At 45.2% G+C, this 20,602-nt stretch overlaps 1 protein-coding gene across 1 annotated transcript in view; it reads right to left on the bottom strand.

Annotated features, from left to right (window-relative positions):
• Positions 1-20,602, bottom strand: part of LOC124556234 (protein tyrosine phosphatase domain-containing protein 1-like) — a 375,836-nt gene that overhangs the window by 259,588 nt on the left and 95,646 nt on the right. Inside the window, exon 4 of the mRNA XM_047130223.1 lies at positions 14,342-14,464. Within this exon, the coding sequence (XP_046986179.1) occupies positions 14,342-14,464 (123 nt within the window). The remainder of the gene's footprint in view (positions 1-14,341; positions 14,465-20,602) is intronic.

The raw sequence follows: 20,602 nt of genomic DNA, 5'->3' as shown, positions 1-20,602 counted from the left end.
CTCAGCAGTGTCAACAAACACAGCTTGTGCAGCCAGTGCTTCTGCATGAGGGACGCCACACAAACTCCCTGCACATGATCGACGGACCAACTGATTACGCCACACCAGGCCACAACTGTCGGCGCATGGGAAAGGAACTTAAACCAATAAGACCAGACCGTCAGCAAGTCGTCACAGCTGGGTCATCAAATGATGCGCAGCCTGTGTCGGTTGTCGCCGCCAGGCCTCGGACCAACGAATGCTGCCTGAGTGTCCATCTCAGGGGCCCTTTCTGTATCGTTCATACCAATCGGTGTAGTAGGTTAATCTCGGTAGTGACGCCATTTTCGGTTCTTTATCGAAATATCCTATTCAGTAAGCTTCTGAGACTTGTTACCGAGCGGTCCTCCCACCGATTTTACGACAATTGTACCGAGAGGTTTTGGATTTCGGTCTAGCCCTGTCGATCGGTGAGCTGTGGTTTATGTGCACCTATAATTTGTTATTTTAAACATATTTAGCAGTTTTAGGTTTGGCTTTAGTGATTGTGTTACTAAAGAATCACGAGAGTACGCATCCGGTTGGAAAGTGAGTTCATAATAGACTATTTTCCTTTGTTACAAATATGGTTAGGTTAGGTTGTTATTGTGAATGATTACATAAAAAAATTTTTTTTCGGTCAATATTTTCTCAAAATACGTGTTATTTTTATGCAAATAAGAGTTTATAGATCATTAAATATCAAGACATTGTCTCTGCTTACGTATATTACATGAGTGTGAACTAATGTTACTAGTGCCTTTGTTTACTTTTTCCCACAAATGGGTTAGTTAGTAACTATCGAAACATGTTTACAACTTTCAAGTAACAATGCAAAGCAATTATGTAAAGCCTGATATTGGAAACCTTCCAAACTATCATGCATTTGTGACTTACGCAACAATGTTTGGCAACGAAGTCAGCCTACGTTCCTCTAACCAATACTACAAGAATTGAGCAATGTGTCTCCGTTGTTTGGCGTGGCCAAGTGATTAACGCGCGGGAATGCGATATGAAAAGACATGGGTTCGCGTATGGGTGGATGCAATTTTTTTTTTCCTCTTCATATATGCAACACGATCTGAGACATTGTTATTCGTGTAAGTTAAGATTTTTCTGCAATATTTGTTATTGCTTACATTGTAACAGCGCACTTCCTCAGTAATGATTTCGTGATTTCTGTGTGTTTAAAATACGAAATATGAAATTGCTGGAGATGAAATTGCTGTGAGTGAAACAACCGACAGTGACCCTTATACTTTTTTTCTTGTCAGAAATAATTCACCATTTTTTCCGAATATGTAGCGATTTCCGAGTTGCGGTTAGACAGGAATCTAAGAGCCCAACCTAAATTACTGGGAATATAACTAGCAGCGGTCATCTTCATAATCTTGCTTCTCACAACTGTTTATGTGCGATCGAATCCTCAACAACAGTAGACAGAGATGAAAGATCTCTGCCGTAATATTTTTAGACTGTAACACCATATACGAAACATTTTCATTCATGAGATGCATGTTATAAACTTCGACGAACTGCATGAGCTCTCGAAAATGCGTTTTTTTCAACTTTGTTTTTAAGACCCAAATCGTTGACGTATCATATAGGGAAGTGGGCTACTTAATCATTTGAATCTCTAGGAGCGAGTCATAACCACATTCTGTTTATCTTCTTATCCTTTGAAACTCTCAGAATCAATTTTTCGGGTGCTTTTATAGATGTATTAGTACAGTATGGTACTACTCACTATTCCTAACTAATTTTCCGAAACGTAAAATCCAAAACACGATGTCACTGTGAATGAGAATAAGATGACATAATGCGGCATTTACGACAATCTGCAGAATACAGTCAAATACGCTATCGTTATTATGCATGCATGGAAACATGCGGTCAGAGATCGCGTTTCAGCTGAGAATCATGGAAATGGATATACTGCGCCTGATACTGTTAAGGAGGAGGCAAGGGCGATGAAGGCAGGTACGTCAGCTCGATGGAATGCGGCGTCATGTGTTATGGCTACGTAAACGCAGTTTTCGGTACTTGGAAGAATAGCGCGCCTGTGTCGTCTGCTAGCCGCTTTGCGTTCGTGGCGCTGTGCGCGCTGCAGTGCGCATGTGCGGATCTGCGGCCGCTTGCTTTTGATTGGCTTGCGCTACACGAACCGACAACAGCGCTTCGGTTCTCTAGACCCGAACGGTATCGCTACCGAAATGCATACTGAATAATGCAGGGCCCCTAATTCGAGTACTAGACCGTTCGGTGCTCTTGAGTACCGAAACGATCGTCACAATGGCGGAAAGATACAGAACAGGCACCCAGGCACAGGCACGCCGCTTCGTTACCCCACAGCCATCAGCCTCCATCTGCCAGCATGCTGTGGTAGCCAGGCTGCTGCTACCATCCACGGGAAGCGCCTGCGACGGCACGCCCGTACTGGTGTGCCGGGGTCCTTCCATCATCTGCACTCTGTCTGCTCAGATGTGCTGAACCACATCTGTTAATGCTCATCAATAAAGTGTTCCATTAACTGAGTCGCTGCCTTCTTCACCCACTTCATTGCCAACAACCAGCAGAGAATCACTCGCCCACTACTACCCTGCAGTAGACGCTGTTACAGATAATTTGCAAGAGTGGGTGAAATGCTAAAATGAACATCAGTAAAATTTGGCACATCATGCGACATAATCATCAATTATTGGTTTGAGCTGGATAAAGCATACCTAGTGAAATTTGTAGACTCTCTTTGTTGTCGAATTTAGGTGATTATCAGGCTGGAGGCAGTGTTACATGGTAATAGCGTGATGACTCCTGAGGGAGACTAATATTTTGTACAGTGTGTATATAAACTACTAAATAATTATCTGATGCACAGGTAGGTGAATTAGGGAGCTTTAATTTGAAATGCTTATAGCTGAAAAGTATTCTCAAGCGCGAATACTTCAAATGTAAGTTGCACCACAAGGAAAACCGCCTCTGGTTACAAAAAAACTCGCGGTTGTGCTGAAAAGTACTTTCTCCGAATTTTTTTATTTGAAAACTCTCAAAGTTCTTTTTAAATAAGATAAACTTCATCAATATTCTACATCTTTATTCTTCATGTCTACGTATACGATCGTCAACATACGGCCGCTGTGTCGAGCGGTTTAGGCGCTTCAGTGCTTCAGTCTGGAACCGCGCTGCTGCTACGGTCGCATGTTCGAATCCTGCCTCGGGCATGGATGTGTGTGATGCCCATAGATTAGTTAGGTTTAAGTAGTTCTCAATCTGGGGGACTGATGACCTCAGACGTTAAGTCCCATAATGCTTAGAGGCATTTGAACCATTGTTAACATAGTCATCCTGGCGACAAACACATCTTTAACAGGGAGAAACCACTATATTGATACTGTCACTGTAGAACGTTTGATTTTGTTGACAGAACCACATCCTCACCTCTGCTTGCGCCACCTTATCACCGCCAAAGTTATGATCCCAAAGGTGTTCTTTGAGTTCCTGCAACACATGAAAATCGGATGGGGCGAAATCGGAACTGTATGGAGGACAATCGATGACAGTGAACCCAAGGCATCGGATCGCTGCAGATGTCGCAGTGCTCATGAGTAGTCTGTCATTGCCATGCTGAAGGAAATGGTGTTCCATGTGTGGACGAGCTCTCCAAATTCGAAACTCAGTTATAGCATTCTATTTCTCACGCACTGACATAGTTACGTTGCACACCACCACGTTACATGCTACAGTTCGGAGCCCTCTAACGGCAGAGGGTTGCGACTGGCGTCACCGAAGCGGGAATTCCGACCGAGTAATTTGCGTGACATATAATACCTCAACCGATTTTGAGAACGGAATAAAAAATCTCGAAGCATTACTATTCAGCACGCCCTTGTAATGACATATGCCGACCAAGCCACTACAAATGGTTCAAATGGCTCTGAGCACTATGGGACTTAACAGCTATGGTCATCAGTCCCCTAGAACTTAGAACTACGTAAACCTAACTAACCTAAGGAGATCACACAACACCCAGTCATCACGAGGCAGAGAAAATCCCTGACCCCGCCGGGAATCGAACCTGGAAACCCGGGCGCGGGAAGCGAGAAAGCGACCGCACGACCACGAGCTGCGGACCAAGCCATTACAGTCTCAAAAGTTCGTAGCCTCCTCGCTCATTTTCAAACACTGTGTGCGGAGCTTGTACGTCACATCGAGGTTCGTAGAGCGAGAACAGCGATAGCTCTCGTGACCGTGCTGCATCGGGCTGTGGCTCACGTGTCCTTTCAGTAGCCCCAATGTGAACGATGGCGGCGCCAAACGCACACTAGCTGACAGTAGCTTCCACAGCCGTTACTCACTAAAAACTGATATTCATCCTCCACGATGCATGGAAAGTTTTAAAGTCTCTTATCACACTACTGTCACTGTATGACTACTTTTGCTCCCCTATACCGACACATTCAACCTTATTAAAACCCACTGCAGAATGTAAGAGCAAGTAGACTGAATACACACTGATCAGCCAGAAAATTGTGACCATCGTCCTACTATCGATATAAGCCCGTCCAGGCGGTAGCAGCGTCACCTGGCGAGGAATGACTGTTAGTCAGACACACGCACGGTGCACGTAGTATCAGCGAGCGTGCTGTCCGTGTGCAGAATCTGGAAGGCACACGATTTATCTGAGTTTGACCGAGGGCAGATCGTGAAGGCCAGGAGCTCGGCACGAGCATTTCGGAATGTGCACAACTTGTCGCGTGTTCGAGGAGAGCTGTGGTGAGTTTCTTCAACACGTGGCGAAACCCAGGTGGAATCTCGTATAGGCGCCGTAGGGTTGGGCGGCCACCCCCCATTACAAGTGTCGGACGTCGTACGCCAGGCACACTGGTAAAACAGGACATGGGACGAACTGTGGCGGATCTAACATCAGACTTTAATGCTGGGTGGAGTACAAGTGTGTCTGGACACATAGTGCACCGAACACTCCTTAAGATGGGCTTCGGCAGCTGACGACCCATGCATGTGCCAGTGTTAACACCAAGACATCAGCAACTACGACTGAAATGGGCATGCGACTATCGGCATTGGACGTTGTCGCAGTGACAGAGAGTTACATAGTCTGATGAATCTCAATACCTTCCTCATCATGCTGATGAGGCTGTGTGAATCCGTCGTCTTTCAGGGGACCAGCTCCTTGACACCTGTACTGTGGGTCGGCGAAAACGTGGTGGGGACCCAGTTATGCTCTGAGGAACATTCACGTTCCAGTGGAGCTCGTGCAAGGCATCATGACTATCGAGGAGTATCGTAAACTGGCTGCAGACCACGTAACCCCTTCATGACGATCACCTTTCCCAACGGCAGTGGCATTTTTCAACAAAATAATGTGCCATGTCACAAGACCAGGAGTGTGATGGTTTGGTCGATGAACACAGTGGCGAGTTCCAGTTGATGTGTTGGCCCCCCACCAGGATCAAACACATCTGCCATGTGACTGAATGTGGCGTCAGGGCTCATCACCAGCCTCCCCAGAATTTACGGGAATTAGGCGATTTGTGTGTGCAGATGTGATGCCAACTCCTTGCAGCGACCTACCAAGGCCTCATTGCTTCCATGCCACGACGCGTCGCCGCTGTTATCAATTGGTTCAAATTGCTCTGAGCATTATGGGACTTAACTTCTGAGGTCATCAGTCCCCTAGAACTTTGAAGTACTTAAACCTGACTAACTTAAGGACATCACACACATCCATGTCCGAGGCAGGATTCGAACCTGCGACCGTATCGGTCGCGCGGTTCCAGACTGTAGCGCCTAGAACCGCTCAGCCACTCCGGCCGGCACTGTTATCCGCACCAAAGGTGGACACATCGGCTATCAGACAGGTGGTTATAATGTTCTGGCTGAGCACTGTAAGGTGTTTCAAAGAGGTTCAACTTTTTACTCAAGACTGTATCTCCTACACTAATTAAGATAAGAACTTGGGGTTAATTTTAACTTACGCAGCGAAATTAAATTTTACCTTGGCGCTAGTTATGAGCTGCTGGTTTATGTGGTTGCTGGAAGGGACTCCATGGTGCAACTAATGCGCCCGTCCAACAGGTAATGTGTGCCGAGGCGAGAGGGTTGGAGGTTGGGTTGTTTGGGGGAAGAGACCAAACAGCGAGGTCATCTGTCTCATCGGATTAGGGGAGGACGGGGAAGGAAGTCCGCCGTGCCCTTTCAAAGGAACCATCCTGGCATTTGCCTGGAGCGATTTAGGGAAATCACGAAAAACCTAAATCAGAATGGCCGGACGCGGGATTGAACCATTGTCCTCCCGAATGGGAGTCCAGTGTGCTAACCACTGCACTACCACGCTCGGTGCCGCAGCGAGAGGGCGCTAACACCTGTTACCGTTTCAACAGGTGCAACTCATTACAATTATGCGAAATGATTTCGTCGAGCGTACGGCACTTCATCTCCTTACAGCGTAATTGGTGCACTGCACCATTGACGTGTAAGCTCTCCTGATCTCAATGTATGTGATTTTGTTTTGTAGTGGTTTGTGAAAGACTCACTCTATGTGGCTCCCCTTCCAAAAGCTTCGGGTGAACTGTGGCATCAACAGGAACGGATTTTGCCTCATCGGCTCAATTGAGCGTTTAACCTGCAATGTGTGGAAGGTGAACTTCAGGCTGAAGGTGGTTCCGTGATGCTTTGCGGGTGTTTTTCATACTACGACTTGGGCCTACTCATTCAGAATACCGTGAACATGAACCAGGACGTTTATAACAACATTGTCAGTGACCATGTATTGCCCATTCTTCTACTTCTTTAAAATGAGTATACTGTTCATTCTCCCGACTTCCAAGATGACAACAACAGTCTTCACAGCGTTGCATACATAAGTTCCTGGTTTGACGAAGATTCATGCATGCTGTCGCACATCGACTGAAACGCTAAATCACACAATCTTAATCCCATAGCCAACGTCTCGGACTTTTTGGAACAGGAGCTGGAACGTAGCAATCAACATCTCCGCAATTCGGCAGCTATACAGGATGTAATCACCAGCTGGATATGACATGCCCAAAGAAACTTGCAGACTCCGTTCTTCGCTGAGCTAAGGCCATTATCAAGAATAGAGACGGTGTTAGCGTGATGTCTCCTCGAAGTAATTAATTTTTGGCCTCGTGTGCTTTAAATGGTTACCTGTAGCAAATGTGGTTCAGTGTTTAAGCAAGTACTCTTTCGAGCATCTTACTGTTGTCCGAAAAAAAAGATATAATCTTTGCCTCATTTTTTTCATTGGATTTTATGTTTCTTGAAGAATTAATTATAAATAAGTGTTGAAAACTGATTTTTAATGCATATGCAAACTTTGGACGCAGTCAAGAAAGAAATCACATCTCACAATTTTCTTCGCTTTCCATCACTTTGGAACACGTTACTTAAATCTACATCTACATCGTATTTCGCAAACCACCTACATCTACATCTACATCTACATGACTACTCTGCAATTCACATTTAAGTGCTTGGCAGAGGGTTCATCGAACCACAATCATACTATATCTCTACCATTCCACTCCCGAACAGTGCACGGGAAAAACGAACACCTAAACCTTTCTGTTCGAGCTCTGATTTCTCTTATTTTATTTTTATGATCATTCCTACCTATGTAGGTTGGGCTCAACAAAATATTTTCACATTCGGAAGAGAAAGCTGGTGACTGAAATTTCGTAAATAGATCTCGCCGCGACGAAAAACGTCTTTGCTTTAATGACTTCCATCCCAATTCGCGTATCATATCTGCCACACTCTCTCCCCTATTACGTGATAATACAAAACGAGCTGCCCTTTTTTGCACCCTTTCGATGTCCTCCGTCAATCCCACCTGGTAAGGATCCCACACCGCGCAGCAATATTCTAACAGAGGACGAACGAGTGTAGTGTAAGCTGTCTCTTTAGTGGCCTTTTTGCATCTTCTAAGTGTCCTGCCAATGAAACGCAACCTTTGGCTCGCCTTCCCCACGATATTATCTATGTGGTCTTTCCAACTGAAGTTGGTTCAAATGGCTCTGAGCACTATGGGACTAAACATCTGTGGTCATCAGTCCCCTAGAACTTAGAACTACTTAAACCTAACTAACTTAAGGACATCACACACATCCATGCCCGAGGCAGGACTCGAACCTGCGACCGTAGCAGTCGCGCGGTTCCGGACTGAGCGCCTAGAACCGCTAGACCACCGCGGCCGGCAAGTGAAGTTGTTCGTAATTTTTACACCCAGGTACTTAGTTGAATTGACAGCCTCGAGAATTGTACTATTTATCGAGTAATCGAATTCCAACGGATTTCTTTTGGAACTCACGTGGATCGCCTCACACTTTTCGTTATTTAGCGTCAACTGCCACCTGCCACACCATACAGCAATCTTTTCTAAATCGCTTTGCAACTGATACTGGTCCTCGGATGACCTTACTAGACGGTAAATTACAGCATCATCTGCGAACAACCTAAGAGAACTGCTCAGATTGTCACCCAGGTCATTTATATAGATCAGGAACAGCAGAGGTCCCAGGACGCTTCCCTGGGGAACACTTGATATCACTTCAGTTTTACTCGATGATTTGCCGTCTATTACTACGAACTGCGACCTTCCTGACAGGACATCACGAATCCAGTCGCACCACTGAGACGATACCCCATAGGCCCGCAGCTTGATTAGAAGTCACTTGTGAGGAACGGTGTCAAAAGCTTTCCGGAAATCTAGAAATACGGAATCAACTTGAGATCCCCTGTCGATAGCGGCCATTACTTCGTGCGAATAAAGAGCTAGCTGCGTTGCAAAAGAACTATGTTTTCTGAAACCATGCTGATTATGTATCAATAGATCGTTCCCTTCGAGATGATTCATAATGTTTGAATACAGTATATGCTCCAAAACCCTACTGCAAACCGACGTCAATGATATAGGTCTGTAGTTCGATGGATTACTCCTACTACCCTTCTTAAACACTGGTGCGACCTGCGCAATTTTCCAATCTGTAGGTACAGATCTATCGGTGAGCGAGCGGTAGTATATGATTGCTAAGTAGGGAGCTATTGTATCAGCGTAATCTGAAAGGAACCTAATCGGTATACAATCTGGACCTGAAGACTTGCCCGTATCAAGCGACTTGAGTTGCTTCGCAACCCCTAAGGTATTTACTTCTAAGAACCTCATGCTAGCAGCTGTTCGTGTTTCAAATTCTGGAATATTCCATTCGTCTTCCCTGGTGAAGGAATTTCGGAAAACTGCGTTCAATAACTCCACTTTAGCGGCACAGTCGTCGGTAACAGTACCATCGGCACTGCGCAGCGAAGGTATTGACTGCGTCTTGCCGCTTGTGTACTTTACATACGACCAGAATTTCTTCGGATTTTCTACCAAATTTCGAGACAATGTTTCGTTGTGGAACCTATTAAAGGCATCTCGCATTGAAGTCCGTGCCAAATTTCGCGCGTCTGTAAATTTTAGCCAATCTTCGGGATTTCGCTTTCTTCTGAACTTCGCATGCTTTTTCCGTTGCCTCTGCAACAGCGTTCGGACCTGTTTTGTTTACCACGGGGGATCAGTTCCATCTCTTACCAATTTATGAGGTATGAGTCTCTCAATTGCTGTTGCTACTATATCTTTGAATTTGAGCCACATCTCGTCGACATTTGCATAGACAGTTCGGAAGGATTGGAGATTGTCTCTTAGGAAGGCTTCTAGTGAGACTTTATCCGCTTTTTTAAATAAAATTATTTTGCGTTTGTTTCTGGCGGATTTGGAAGAAACGGTATTGAGCCTATCTACAACGACCTTGTGATCACTAATCCATGTATCAGTCGATGCTCTCTATCAGCTCTGGATTGTTTGTGGCTAAGAGGTCAAGTGTGTTTTCGCAACCATTTACAATTCGCGTGGGTTCGTGGACTAACTGCTCGAAATAATTTTAGGAGAAAGCATTTAGGACAATGTCGGAAGATGTTTTCTGCCTGCCACCGGTTTTGAACAAGTATTTTTGCCAACATATCGAGGGAAGGTTGAAGTCCCTACCAACTATAACCGTATGAGTGGGGTATTTATTTGTTACGAGACTCATATTTTCTCTGAACTGTTCAGCAACTATATCATCGGAGTCTGGGGGTCGGTAGAAGGAGCCAATTATTAACTTAGTTCGGCTGTTAAGTATAACCTCCACCCATACCAATTCGCACGGAGTATCTACTTCGACTTCACTATAAGATAAACCACTATTGACAGATAACAAACACTCCACCACCAATTCTGCCTAATCTATCTTTCCTGAACACCGTCTGAGACTTCGTAAAAATTTCTGGAGAACTTATTTCAGGCTTTAGCCTGATCTACAGGTCTATGGCGGAGGGTACTTTTCGTACCACTAAGTGATCCCCCCTACCCTGTTCCACTCGCGATTGACGCGTGGGAAGAATGATTGTCGGTAAGCCTTTGTATTAGCACTAATTTCTGGAATTTTCTTTTCGTGGTCTTTTCGCGAGATGTATATGGGAGGGAGTAACACGTTGTACGACTCTTCCGGGAAAGTCCTCTCTCGAAATTTCAGCAGTAAACCTCTTGTAGCGTCTGCCACTGGAGTTTGTTGAGCATCTCCGTAACACTCTCGCACTCAACATTCGATTTCAAAACACCATTCTTAGGCACAATAAAGCTCCGAAGAACTTGGTTCAATGGCTCTGAGCACTATGCGACTTAACTTCTGAGGTCATCAGTCGCCTAGAACTTAGAACTAATTAAACCTAACTAACCTAAGGACATCACACACATCCATGACCGAGGCGGGATTCGAACCTGCGACCGTAGCGGTCACGCGGTTCCAGACTGAAGCGCCTAGAACCGCACGGCCACACCGGCCGGCGAAGAACTTGGGCATGACGCTGGACAGAACACTATCTTTTAAACAGCACCTAACAAAGACTGCCGAAAAATTAAAGACAAGAAACAACATTATTCAAAAGCTCTGTGGTACTACCTGGGGAGCAACGGCCTCCACTCTCCGCACCTCAGTTTTAGCAATTGTATTCTCTGCTGCCAAATACTGTGCTCCGATTTGGGTAAAGAGCCCACATGTAAAAAAGACGGATGTCCAGTTGCATAACACTCTAAGGATGATTTCTGGAGTAATTAAACCCACTCCAACGCAATGGCTCCCAATATTAAGCCACATCCCGCCGACACACCTGCGACGTACTGACGCCCTTGTACGTGAATAAAAAAATTTCATGGGAAATCGAAGTATGCCAATCCACCAAGACAATGAGCCTGCAAAAACTAATAGGCTTCGATCTAGGAAACCGCCAACAAGAACAGCAAGGGCCTGTGTACAAGAAGGTTTCAGTATCACAAACGCATGGTCTGAAAAATGGAACGCATGGCAAAATCACAACATGCCTTGCATCACACCAAAGCCACCTGGTTTTGACCTACCACGCAAAACGTGGTCCACTCTAAATAGGATTCGAACTCGTCATGGCAGATGTGCTTACTCCCTGTATAAATGGGGTAAATCACCATCCCCTCAGTGTGACTGCGGAGAAAATCAGACCATCAGCCATATTGTTGAAGACTGTTCCAGAAGGGCCTATAATGGGAGCCCCGAGGACTTCCTGCTCGCAACTCCAGAGTCTATAGATTATATTAATAGACTTGATGTTTGTTCGTAATCCTTAAACTTTGTTATATTAGCGATGTTTGTTTTGCAATAATTAACGTTTGTTATATTAGTGATTTGTCTGTTTCTTTGTTATGTGTCTGTATTGCCATACGATAAATAAAATAAATAAATAAGCGACTAAACGATCCCGTAACGAAACGCATCGCTCGCCGTTGGCTCTTCTCGTCTGTTCTATCAGTCCTATTTGGCAGGGATCGTATAGTGATGGACAGTTTTCAAGAATCGTTCAAACGAGTTCCTTGTAAACCACTTCCTTCGCGGATGAATTGCATTTGCTTAAGATTCTTTCTATGGATCTCAGTCTGACATATACTTTCCCTTCTATTTGTTTTATGTGTCCGTTACACTTAAGGTCGCTCTGGATAATTACTTACACATATTTGACGGTAGAGGATGTTCCCAGCAATTTTTTATCAATAGTGCAGTTATAACAGTGATTTTGTTTTGCATTGTATGCATAATATATTAAATTTATTTACTTTCAGGGTCAACTGCCAGAGCCTGCACCAGTCATCAATTCTCTGCAGCTCATTCTGCAAATCGATAGCGTCTTTTGGCCATGTTACTTTGTTCTAGACAACTGGATCATCTGCGAGCAGTCTCAAGGAGCTTCCGACACTTGTTACTAGGTCATTTGTATACATTGAGAACAGTAACGGTGCTGTCACACTTCCTTGGGGTACTCCGGAAATTACATTTAGATCCGTCGATTTTGTTCCATTAAGAGCGACATGTAAAGTACTATTTGTGAAGAAGTCTTCAGTCCCGTCGCAAGTCTGGTCCGAAATTACGTAAGCTCTATTTTGTTCAATAAACGGCAGTGGGGAACGGTTTCAAATGCCATCGTGGGTACGATGCTACAAACAGCCAGCTCTGCCTACACAACGCGTACGATGCTAGTTGCCTTCACGAAATCAGCCATCTGCCGGCAGGAACCGAGGATGGCCTCAGAACCCATGCGGAAAGCGTCATTCGTGCCAACATGTGCCATTATTTGCAGTCGTTTGCACCCAGTGCGCTCGACAACAGCCGACAGACCCTCCTACACGTCACGGACGAGACCCCCGGCAAACACACCGAGTGCACATTGGCATTCTTTCGCGCCCTGCATGCTACTTCCCTTAGGGGTCCATTACCTTCCTAACGTTGGAGGTCCCAATGACTACGGTTGGGTTGGGTTGTTTTGGGGGAGGAGTCCGGACAGCGAGGTCATCGGTCTCATCGGATTAGGGAAGGACAGGGAAGGAAGTCGGCCGTGCCCTTTCAAAGGAACCATCCCGGCATTTGCCTGGAGCGATTTAGGGAAATCACGGAAAACCTAAATCATGATGGCCGGACGCGGGACTGAACCGTCGTCCTCCCGAATGCGAGTCCAGCGTGCACCTCGCTCGGTAATGACTAGCATACCAGTTCTCTGCACTTGTCCGGACGGGGAGGGAAAATCGGCCGCTAGCCCAACAGGAAAAGCACCTCTTGCTGGCTCAGAAATGTTATCAGCATTGGGTACCACCTCATATCTATTGCTAAGGCGTAAGTAGCCAGCTGAATGGCCGATTTCCCCTTCCGCCTTCCACGCAATGACGTGCGAACCCCCCAATGTCCTCCACTAATTCTCGAGTGAAGATGAACTGGTCAGCTAACGTGTATGAGAAAACGAAGCGACAACCAGGTCACCAGAGTATTCCAACGGCACCAACGTTGTTGCAATTTACGAGCGCCCTGATGGCGCCACAGCTTTGACCAGCAGCCAGAAGCCTGTCGACCGTGGCCTGCGCAGCTTTCAGATGTTTACGAACAGCAGCCAGTTCTCCTTCTGTCTGCTCACAAGAAGCACAGTCCCTACCACACCGTGCCGTGTAAAAACACTCAATAGAATCTCAAAAAGCAAACAACTCTGTGAGAAGTAACTGGAAAATACAAACAGACCTTTGCAAAAGAGAAAATTACCCGACTGTGGTGCTTCTGAGGTGGAAAGCTCAAGCTGCTCTGACTTACTGAACACAACTGCGCAGCACACATGGAGAGAACGAACTAAGAGTACAAACCAGCGGTCTAAACGTTCAACGTTCTCGATTGTGGCTCCACAGGCGGCGAAACTCTACACTACTAAAGCCAAGATACACAAAAAAAGAACAAAAACAAGTTCTGATGTCTCTCAGACGGCGCTGAACGCGATATTAATAATCAAAGTAACAAAAGTGCAAGCTGCTATATAAACATTAATACACTGAATACAACTGGACACCACATAGGGAGACCACGAACTGTTATTGGTCTTACACTTTAAGTAATATGGGCATAAACTGTTGAGGGTGTACAGCAACCAGTCACAAATTGGTTTTTAGACTACTTTATTTTTGGCTGGTTGCTGTACAGTATCAACAGTGGGAGCATATGACCCTCTCTGTTTTTGCGCCCTGAAAAAAAAAAAACAAACAAAAACCATCAAAAGTTTTTTCATATGAGTGCTACGGTCCCCAACCATGTTTTTATTTGACAAAATTGCAATATGGGGATGCCTTACGAAGCAGGAAGTCATATCAATCCGACATTCAGTTCGTCTATTCTAAAACAGACACTAAGAAATATCAGCTGCTCTTGCTTACCAGCATGACAATGAATGGCTACCTTGCCCTCCTCTAAGGCGAAGGCCATGACTTTGACCATGTCCAACAGGTGAGTGGTTGTCGCTTCACCGTAGTCTCGCCAGGCGAAGTTGTAGAAGTAAACTGCAAAATAAGCAACAAATCGAACTCAATTATTTACGCAGCGCAACTCTTCGTGTTGTGTGACCACTTATACTGCTCATACATGCTAAATCTCCAAAATTCAAGACATATGTGATTACACTACTGGCCATTAAAATTGCTACACCACGAAGATGACGTGCTACAGACGCAAAATTTAACCGACAGGAAGAAGATGCTGTGATATGCAAACGATTAGCTTATCAGACCATTCACACAAGGCTGGCGCCGGTGGCGACACCTACAACGTGCTGACATGAGGAAAGTTTCCAACCGATTTCTCATACACAAACAGCAGTTGACCGGCGTTGCCTGGTGATACGTTGTTGTGATGCCTCATGTAAGGAGGAGAAATGCGTACCAGCACGTTTCCGACTTTGATAAAGGTCGGATTGTAGCCTATCGGGATTGCAGTTTATCGTATCGCGAGATTGTTGCTCACGTTGGTCGAGATCCAATGACTGTTAGCAGAATATGGAATCGGTGGGTTCAGGAGGGTAATACGGAACGCCGTGCTGGATCCCAACGGCCTCGTATCACTAGCAGTCGAGATGACAGGCATCTTATCCGCATGGCTGTAACGGATCGTGCAGCCACGTCTCGATCCCTGAGGTAACAGATGGGGACGTTTGCAAGACAACAACCATCTACAAGAACAGTTCGACGATGTTTGCAGCAGCATGTACTATCAGCTCGGAGACCATGGCTGCGGTTACCCTTGACGCTACATCACAGACAGGAGCGCCTACGATTGTGTACTCAACGACGAACCTGGGTGCACGAATGGCAAAACATCATTTTTTTCAGATGAATCCAGGTTCTATTTACAGCATCATGATGGTCGCATCCGTGTTTGGCGACATCGCGGTGAACGCACATTGGAAGCGTGTATTCGTCATCGCCATACTGGCGTGTCACCCGGCGTGATGATATGGGGTGCCATCGCTTACACGTTTCGGTCACCTCTTGTTCGCATTGACGGCACTTTGAACAGTGGATGTTACATTTCAGATGTGTTACGACCCGTGGCTCTACCCTACATTTCAGCAGGATAATGCACGACCGCATGTTGCAGGTCCTGTATGGACCTTTCTGGATACAGAAAATATTCGACTGCTGCCCTGGTCAGCACATTCTCCAGATCTCTCACCAATTGAAAACGTCTGGTCAATGGTGGCCGAGCAGCTGGCTCGTCACAATACGCCAGTCACTACTCTTGATGAACTGTGGTATCGTGTTGAAGCTGCAATGGCAGCTGTACCTGTACACGCCATCCAAGCTCTGTTTGACTCAAAGCCCAGGCGTATCAAGGCCATTATTACGGCCAGAGGTGGTTCTTCTGGGTACTGATTTCTCAGGATCTATGCACCCAAATTGCGTGAAAATGTAATCACATGTCAATTCTAGTGTAATATATTTGTCCAATGAATACCCGTTTATCATCTGCATTTCTTCTTGGTGTAGAAATTTTAATGGCCAGTAGTGTAGATTGCTGTCAAATACGGTTCAAATGGCTCTGAGCGCTATGGGACCTAACTTCTTAGGTCATCAGTCCCCTAGAACTTAGAACAACTAAAACCTAACTAACCTAAGGACATCACACACATCCATGCCCGAGGCAGGATTCGAACCTGTGACCGTAGCGGTCGCGCGGTTCCAGACTGAAGCGCCTAGAACCGCTCGGCCACGCCGGCCGGCTGCTGTCAAATACGAGAGCGTAATGAAAAGTAATGCTGTCGAATTTTTTATTTGAAAACTCTGAAACAAACGTTATTAACATACTACATCGTTATTACTCACGTATACGTATTCATTTCTCAATATAGTCACTCTGATGACGAACATATTTCCCAACGAGGGGCCAGCTGTTGATACCGTTGCTGTAGAATGTTTGACTTTGTTGACGGAGCCGCAGTCTCACCTCTTTGCGTCGTTTCATTACTATCAAAGTGAAGTCCTCGAAGGTGTTCTGTAAATTTTGGAAACAGATGAAAATCGGATAGGGCCAAGTCGGGACTGTATGAAGGTTGATCGATGACAGTAAACCCACGGTGTCGGTTTGTTGCAGATGTCGCAGCACTCGTGTGTGATCATGCATTGTCATGCGGAAGGAGAGGATGCTCCATATGTGGACGAACTCATCGATATCATAACTCGATTACAGCACACGCCGTTTCTCATGCAGCGACATCGTTACGTTACATACCGCTATGTTACACGCTACAATCCGAAGCCATCTAGCGGCAGAGGGCTGCAAATATGTAGACATGGAGAATGGAGATGTAGAATGTTAATAACGTTTGTTTCATTTAAAAAGCTGTAAGAGTTTTCGCATTTCGGAGGAGTTAATTTTTAGCATGCCCTCGTAATTATGTTTGTGCTAAGGATGGCACGATTTTGTTTGGCGAAGGTTAGCACCACTCTGAGTCATTGAGTCACTGGGCAGTTACGGTCTTTGCTCCCTCTAGCGGAAACGGTGGCATCTCGCGGCACCGGGCAGTGGACGGGGAACTCGCTGTCGAGGATATGAGTTGGGCAGAGGGTTGATGACAGCGAACTGGGAGCGGCAAAGGCCGTCAGCAGTCGAGGCAGCCCCGTGTCCTGTCGTGCTTCGATCAGATGCTGCAAGCTGCGGTGTTGCTAATTCTGCCCTATCTTAGGCGCAGTGACTGTATCGGTTTGGTTCCGTGTAAACTGGTGTAACTTGTTTTTTTGATGTACTGGGCAGGGTGCAACCCGCAGTTTGTCTTGCATGTTAATGGGTGCAGTATCTACAGCTACATCTACATGATTACTCTGAAGTTCACAAATAAGTGCCTGGCAGATGGTTCATCGAACCACCTTCAAACTACTTCTCTACCTTTCCACTCTTGAACACTGCACGGGGAAAATGAAAACTGAAATCTTGGCGTGCGAGCTCTGATTTCTGTTATTTTATTATGATGATCAGTTCTCTCTAAGTAGGTGGGCACCAATAAAATATTTTCACATTTCGAGGAGAAAGTTGGTGATCGAAATTTCATGAGGAGGTCCTGCCGCAGCGAAAAACGCCTTTGTTTCAGCGACTACCAGCCCAGTTCGTATAACATATCCGTGGCACACTCTTTCCTATTCCGCGATAATGCAAAACGAGCTACTCTGCTTTGAAGTTTTTCGATGATCTCCTTCAGTTTTATCTGATGCAGATCAGACAGTGCACAGCAATACTCCAGGAGAGGGCGGACAAGCGTAGCGTGCTGTCTCTTTAGGACACCTGTTACATTTTCTAAGTGTTCTGCCAATAAATCTGAGTCGTTGGTTTGCTTTCCCCACAACATTATCTATGTGACTATTTCACTTTGAGTTATTCGTAGTCCTAATATCCAAGTATTTAGCTGTGTGATTTATGGTGTAACCGAAATTTTTGGGATTCCTTTTAGTATTCATGTGGACCTCATTATTTAGAGTCAATTGCCACTTTTTGCGCCATACAGATATAATGTCTGAATCATTTTGCAATTCGTTTTGATCATCTTATGACATTACAAGACGGTAAATGACAGCATATTCTGCAAACAATCTAAGAGGACTGCTCAGATCGTCTCCTAAATCGTTTATGTAGATCAGGATCAGCAGAGGGCCTATAGCACTTCCTTTGGGAACGTCAGATATTGCTTCTGTTTTACTCGATGTCTTCCAGTCAGTTATTACGAACTGTGACCTTTCAGACAGGAAATCACGAACCCAGTCACAAAACTGAGATGATACTCCATATGCACGCTATTTGATTAGAAGTCGCCTGTAAGGAACGGTGTCAAAGTCGTTCTGGAAATCGAGAAATTTGGAATCAATGTGACGTCTCCTGTCGATAGCACTCATTACTTCGTGAGAATAAGGCGCTAGTTGTGTTTCACAAGAACGATTTTTTTCTGAATCCGTGTTGTCTGTGTCAATAAATCGTTTTCTTCGAGGTAATTCATAATGATCGAGCACAGTACATGTTCCAAAATCCTACTGCAAACCGACGACAACGATGTTGTTGTTGTGGTCTTCAGTCCTGAGACTGGTTTGATGCAGCTCTCCATGCTACTCTATCCTGTGCAAGCTTCTTCATCTCCCAGTACCTACTGCAACCTACATCCTTCTGAATCTGCTTAGTGTATTCATCTCTTGGTCTCCCTCTACGATTTTTACCCTCCACACTGCCATCCAATACTAAATTGGTGATCCCTTTATGCCTTAGAACATGTCCTACCAACCTATCCCTTCTTCTAGTCAAGTTGTGCCACAAATTCCTCTTCTCCCCAATTCTATTCAATACCTCCTCATTAGTTATGTGATCTACCCATCTAATCTTCAGCATTCTTCTGTAGCACCACATTTCGAAAGCTTCTATTCTCTTCTTGTCCAAACTATTTATCGTCCATGTTTCACTTCCATACACGGCTACACTCCATACAAATACTTTCCGAAACGACTTCCTGACACTTACATCTATACTCGATGTTAACAAATTTATCTTCTTCAGAAACGGTTTCCTTGCCATTGCCAGTCTACATTTTATATCCTCTCTACTTCGACCATCATCAGTTATTTTGCTCCCCAAATAGCAAAACTCCTTTACTGCTTTAAGTGTCTCATTTCCTAATCTAATTCCCTCAGCGTCAGCGGACTTAATTCGACTACATTCCATTATCCTCGTTTTGCTTTTGTTGATGTTCATCTTACACCCTCCTTTCAAGACACTGTCCATTCGGTTCAACTACTCTTCCAAGTCCTTTGCTGTCTCTGACAGTGATATGCGTCTATAATTCGCGAAATATGAAAGCTGAAGCTAAAGAGCACAGACGAAATTTAAAATAAGTCGTTTCTTATGATAAGAAGCTTGGTCAACCCACAGTACTCTGATGCGATGCTGCTGGTACGGAAGCTATGTCTCGCCTGAGGTATCTAAGTACTACAAGTGGCTCCTGAAACACAAAACAAATGCCCGGCGCGATGCAAGCAGTGGCTCTATGCACTACGCAGTTAATAAAGCGCGCAGCTGTGCCTGATAAATACACAAACACACACGAAATAAAGGAGCTGAAGCTAAAGAGCACTGACGAAATTTTTAAATAAGTCGTTTGTTATGAGAAGATGTGTACACTCACAGGAGGCTACTCGGATGCGTTGCTGCTGCTATCAGAGTTACCTCTCGACAGAGCAACATTTTAGAATAAGTTATTATTTAAAACTGATCCAACTCATGTTACAACATGTTATTGTGTCTTGAGGCTAATACTGAGTTATTTTTGGTAAACATTTTAGTTGATGTACATTATACACTGAGCGCCAAATAAACTGGTATAGGCACATATCTCTGTATTTTAAAACTGATCCAGCTCATGTTCTAACATGTTATTGTGTATTGAGGCTGTATTTGAATACAGAGATATGTAAACAGGCAGAATACGGCGCAGCGGCCGTTAGCAGCTGTATAAGACGACAACTGTCTGGCGCAGTTGTTAGATTGGTTACTGCTGCTACAACGGCAGGTTAAAAAATGGTTCAAATGGCTCTGAGCACTATGGGACTCAACTGCTGTGGTCATAAGTCCCCTAGAACGTAGAACTACTTAAACCTAACTAACCTAAGGACAGCACACAATACCCAGCCATCACGAGGCAGAGAAAATCCCTGACCCCGCCGGGAATCGAACCCGGGAACCCGGGCGTGGGAAGCGAGAACGCTACCGCACGACCACGAGATGCGGGCTACAACGGCAGGCTATCAAGGTTTAAGTGAGCTTGAATGTGCTATTATAGTCGGCGCACGAGCGATGGCACACAGCATCTACGAAGTAGCGAAACAGTGGGGATTTTCTCGTACGACCATTTCACGGGTGTACAAATTACTACAGAGTTCAATGCTGGGTCATCAACAAGTGTAAGCGTAAGAGTCATTCAACGAAACATCATCGATATGGGCTTTCGAAACCGCCATTGGACTGTTGACGACTAGAAACTTGTTGCCTGGTCGGACGAGTCTCGTTTCAAATTGTATCGAGCCGATGGACGAGTACGGGTATTGAAACGACCTCATGAATCCATGGACCCTGCTTGTCAGCAGGGGACTGTTCAAGCTGGTGGAGGCTCTATA

Source organism: Schistocerca americana, chromosome X (genome assembly GCF_021461395.2).
Source record: "Schistocerca americana isolate TAMUIC-IGC-003095 chromosome X, iqSchAmer2.1, whole genome shotgun sequence".
Lineage (NCBI taxonomy): Eukaryota > Metazoa > Arthropoda > Insecta > Orthoptera > Acrididae > Schistocerca > Schistocerca americana.
This window is presented reverse-complemented; position numbering and strand designations above follow the sequence as displayed.